Raw genomic sequence first — 3,662 nt, 5'->3', positions numbered from 1 at the left:
GATCAGCGTTTACTTCTGCTAATGCCAATGCCATTTTAGGCCACCCTTTATCATTGACTAGCAACGGTGCCCAAAATAAAAGAAGAGATATAACAAATGTCGATCGATTCATTGGTTTATCAGTACAACATTCATTTCTGAGTACGATATTTTTTAAATATCTAAAAAGGTCGGCTTTAGAATTAATAAAAAATATTAAATCGGCGAAATTAGATGATAAATATTTACACGCACACTAATTAACCTAGAGGGATGATTAACCAATTCGCTAAGACTAGTCAGTGGGGCCGAGTGTGTTCACGTTTGCACCGTCTGGCGCCGCGGTCGTTGAGCTACTGGCCCCTTCCGGAGCTGCGTTAGCATTGGACGCAGCAGTCGCGGACGCTGCCGCAGATGTGGATGGAGCAGGTGCAGCTTGAGGAACGGCTGCAGCCGCAGGAGGTGCTCTCACTACAGCCTCTGCACCAGCCACAGGTGCTGCTTCTGCCCCCACCGGAGCCAGATTAACGGGCGCAGCGGCAAGATCATCTCCAGGTGCTACTGCCGGCTGATCCGGCTGCTGGAATGGCCGCCTCATGTACATGATGATGCCCAACAGCAGAGTCAAAACGGTAATCATGTACAAGTCCCAGTTGGCAGCGATGTTTTCATCCATATAGAAGATGAACCTGTATGGGGACTGAGGGAGGAGAAGATTAAAAAGGCAACTCAGCGATTTTATTCGTTATTTTTGCCTACCTCCTTGATTGATTCAATCTTAGCTAGCATCTGCAGCTTGAAGAGTGCAATGGCCACTGGCACCTTGGCGTCTGAGTTGGTCTCGGCAGCGAGATCATACAACCTCTTGGCCAAATGCCAATCCTTCTTCATACCGAGCCCCTGCTCGTGCATGTATCCCAAGTTAAACATCGCCTGGGCATTATATTGCTGCTCTGACGCTTTCCTGTAAGGTCGAGATTGGTTTTTGAGGGTTTAAGCAGATGTAAAATAAAATTGTACTTACCTGTAGAGGGCAGCTGCAGTCTCAAAGTCCGTGGCAGTGCCCCAGCCGTAGTAATAGTAGTCACCCAGCTTAACTTGGGCAGCCGAGTAGCCCTGTCCGGCAGCTCGTTTCCAATAATAGAAGGCGCGAATCAGTTCCTCATGCCGATCGTTGAATACGTGCACCTCTTCGCGATCCAGAAGAAATGCTGCATTGCTCTGGGCCACCTCATAACCCACTTCTGCCATAAGCGAGTATTGCATGTAGGCCTCGTCGACACGATTTTTCTTATAGTCGCTATACGCATGCATCAGGCGGCTGGTCCAGCGTCCACGCTCGGAAACGGTTTTGAAGAACTGCAATAAACCAATATTAAATTATCTATAACAATTTACATATTAAGCTAACATACCTCCACTGCTGCAGGGCAAGAACGCAACATTCCCATACCGTAGGCATTCATTACACCCAGATTATAGTAAGCCAAGACATGACCAGACTGGGTGGCCAAATTAAAGTACTTCAGGGCCAGCTTGTAGTCAGCTTTTACGCCATTTCCAGCTGAAAAAAAATTAATATTAGAAAACCAGATACAAACACAATTATTTTTAGTCTATATCAATAGACAAATATTGTGCAATAATAACTTACTAAAATACATGTTTCCCAATTGCAGTTGGCCATCAACCCATCCTTGATCAGCGGCCTGGGTGAAATAGGACAACGCTTTGATGGTGTCCTTGGGCACGCCCAGACCCTTAAGGTACATCAGTCCCAATCCACTCTGACCCACCGGATCGCCCATTTCTGAGGCCTTGAGGAAGTACTATGCAACGAAACAAATATAAAAATGAGCAAGTAAATCAATAATTGTTATCAATTTTACTCCCACCTTCAATGCGGTATCATTATCTGCCTTGATTTGCTCACTTCCCTCCAGATAAAGTTTTCCCAGGAAAGCAAATCCGATCGCATTGCCTGCATTGGCTGCCTGGGTGAAGTACTCAAGGGCCTTCTGGTGATCTTGCTGAATGGCCTTGCCGCCCTGGTAGTACAGCTGCCCCAATCCCACCTGCGACTGAACGTCACCCTTGTCGGCCAGCAGCTGGTAGTAGTCCACAATCTCGGTCTCGTGGCTGCCGGGGTTCTCCAGCTCGTCCAGCAGCCGCACTCGCTGTACGATTGGTCCGTTGGCGAAGGTGATCTTGGATGCTACCTTTTTGGCCACCCGCTTATAATGAATCAACGCCTTCTCACAGCTGATAGGCACATTGATGCCGTACAGATAGCGATATCCCATGGCCATCTGGGCCAGCGTGTTGTCCCCCAGGGCCGCCAACCCGTAGTGGATCAAGGCCAGGGGCTGGCTTACATTCTTTCCGCCAACGCCGGCCGAGTAAAGGAATCCCAAGCCCATGTGTGCCTCTGGGACTCCCTCGTTGACTAGGCTTTCGAACTCGTCGGCGGCATGGTTGAAATCGAAGTCCATCCAGTGACCCAATAGCACGGCCCACGCCAGCTCAGCTCTTGCCTTAAGGTGGTTAAATGCTGCTGCCTTTTTGAGCAGCGTGAAGGCCACTCTTTTGTCCGTCCGCGGCTTGGCCAGCATGTCCATGGCATTCTCGTACATGGTTTGAGCTATAAAGGAAGTAATTAGGTCCAGCAGTTGTGGGATTATATGATGTTTACCTTCGATTTGCTCAGGGGTTTGTTCCGAAACTACAGTTGGCTGACGTTGCTCCTCGATTCGCGCAATCTCGGCCTTTAGCTTCTGCTGCCTCATTAGACTGTCGGTCCACAGGCGTTCGAGCAGGGCGGACGGCATGACCTTTGAGCGCGTAGCAAACTCTGTTGTGTCCTTGGGTTTGGCCGCCTTGCGTTCGTTGCTCTCCGCGGGTACCCGTGACTCCGTCTCCGCTGTGGTTACCTCATCAGCCTCAGCCTGGGTGGACGGCTCACCGGGCAAAGTAGGCGTGGCGGTGCCAGTGCCTGTGCCTAGCCCCGTGCTACTGCCCGTGGTGTCCGCGGTGGGCCCCTGCAGCTCTTCCGCTCGTAGCCGCAAGACCAGGAGCAGCATCAGCAAGCACACCCACTTATTAGCCTTAATCATTGCTTATCTGCGTGGTTTGGGGATAGGAATACCAATAAGTGTTAGTAAATTTACACAATAATTTTGATTTTCGTCTTTGCCTCGTCTATCTGCTCTTCACGTCTGACGTGTTGTGTTATTAATTCTTCCCTCCGGACGCAGCGCCAACGAGCAGATTGATAGCTTTTTATCGGTGCGGTCGTTCGGCCTATCGCTGGCACATCTTTGACTAGGTGCGATGGGTGGTTGGAATGCCCTCGGTTGTCTTTTTTTTTGTTGTAATTTTTCACACGTAAGAATCTTAAAATTTTTTTTTGTTGCAAATGTTTTTAAGTTCAGTGCTGTGAACAGGCGCAAGGAACTGGCCAGTGTTAGAAAACGACGCTGCGATAGACGACGGTTTAACGGACGTAGCTCGACAGTTTTATGGAGGGGATGCGTTTTACCTAAAAATATATATATATAAATATAATAAAATAATTAAAAATTAATACAAATAAAACGATATGCAGATATTATATATTTAATTATGTATACATTTAAATTAAACATTTCATTGCATTTTTTAGGGCATAAAGATATGCAATAACC

General features: G+C 48.0%; 1 protein-coding gene across 1 annotated transcript; it reads right to left on the bottom strand.

Moving 5' to 3' along the window:
• Positions 1-90: 90 nt before the first annotated feature.
• On the bottom strand, positions 91-3,517 carry Hrd3 (HMG-coA reductase degradation 3). Its single transcript, XM_020954500.2, has 8 exons — positions 3,173-3,517; positions 2,672-3,099; positions 1,875-2,620; positions 1,634-1,808; positions 1,395-1,543; positions 1,004-1,338; positions 739-943; positions 91-679 (listed from the first exon to the last, which is right to left on the bottom strand). The coding sequence occupies exons 2-8, from the start codon at positions 3,090-3,092 to the stop codon at positions 275-277; spliced, it is 2,436 nt and encodes an 811-aa protein (XP_020810159.2). The 5' UTR covers positions 3,093-3,099; positions 3,173-3,517; the 3' UTR covers positions 91-274.
• Between the last annotated feature and the right edge of the window lie 145 nt (positions 3,518-3,662).

Source organism: Drosophila serrata, unplaced genomic scaffold (assembly GCF_035046125.1).
Source record: "Drosophila serrata isolate PLE 108 unplaced genomic scaffold, ASM3504612v1 contig_382, whole genome shotgun sequence".
NCBI classification, from domain to species: domain Eukaryota; kingdom Metazoa; phylum Arthropoda; class Insecta; order Diptera; family Drosophilidae; genus Drosophila; species Drosophila serrata.
The sequence above is the reverse complement of the archived record's forward strand: the minus strand, read 5'-3'. Positions and strand labels throughout refer to the sequence as shown.

Excerpts from the sequence above, each read along its gene's own strand:
- Hrd3 (XM_020954500.2), bottom strand. The coding sequence starts at position 3,092 with ATGATTAAGGCTAATAAGTGGGTGTGCTTGCTGATGCTGCTCCTGGTC. Across the intron at positions 944-1,003 it reads ACTGCAGCTGCCCTCTACAG|GAAAGCGTCAGAGCAGCAAT; the intron begins GTAAGTACAATT and ends TCGACCTTACAG. Across the intron at positions 680-738 it reads AGATTGAATCAATCAAGGAG|TCCCCATACAGGTTCATCTT; the intron begins GTAGGCAAAAAT and ends CTCCTCCCTCAG.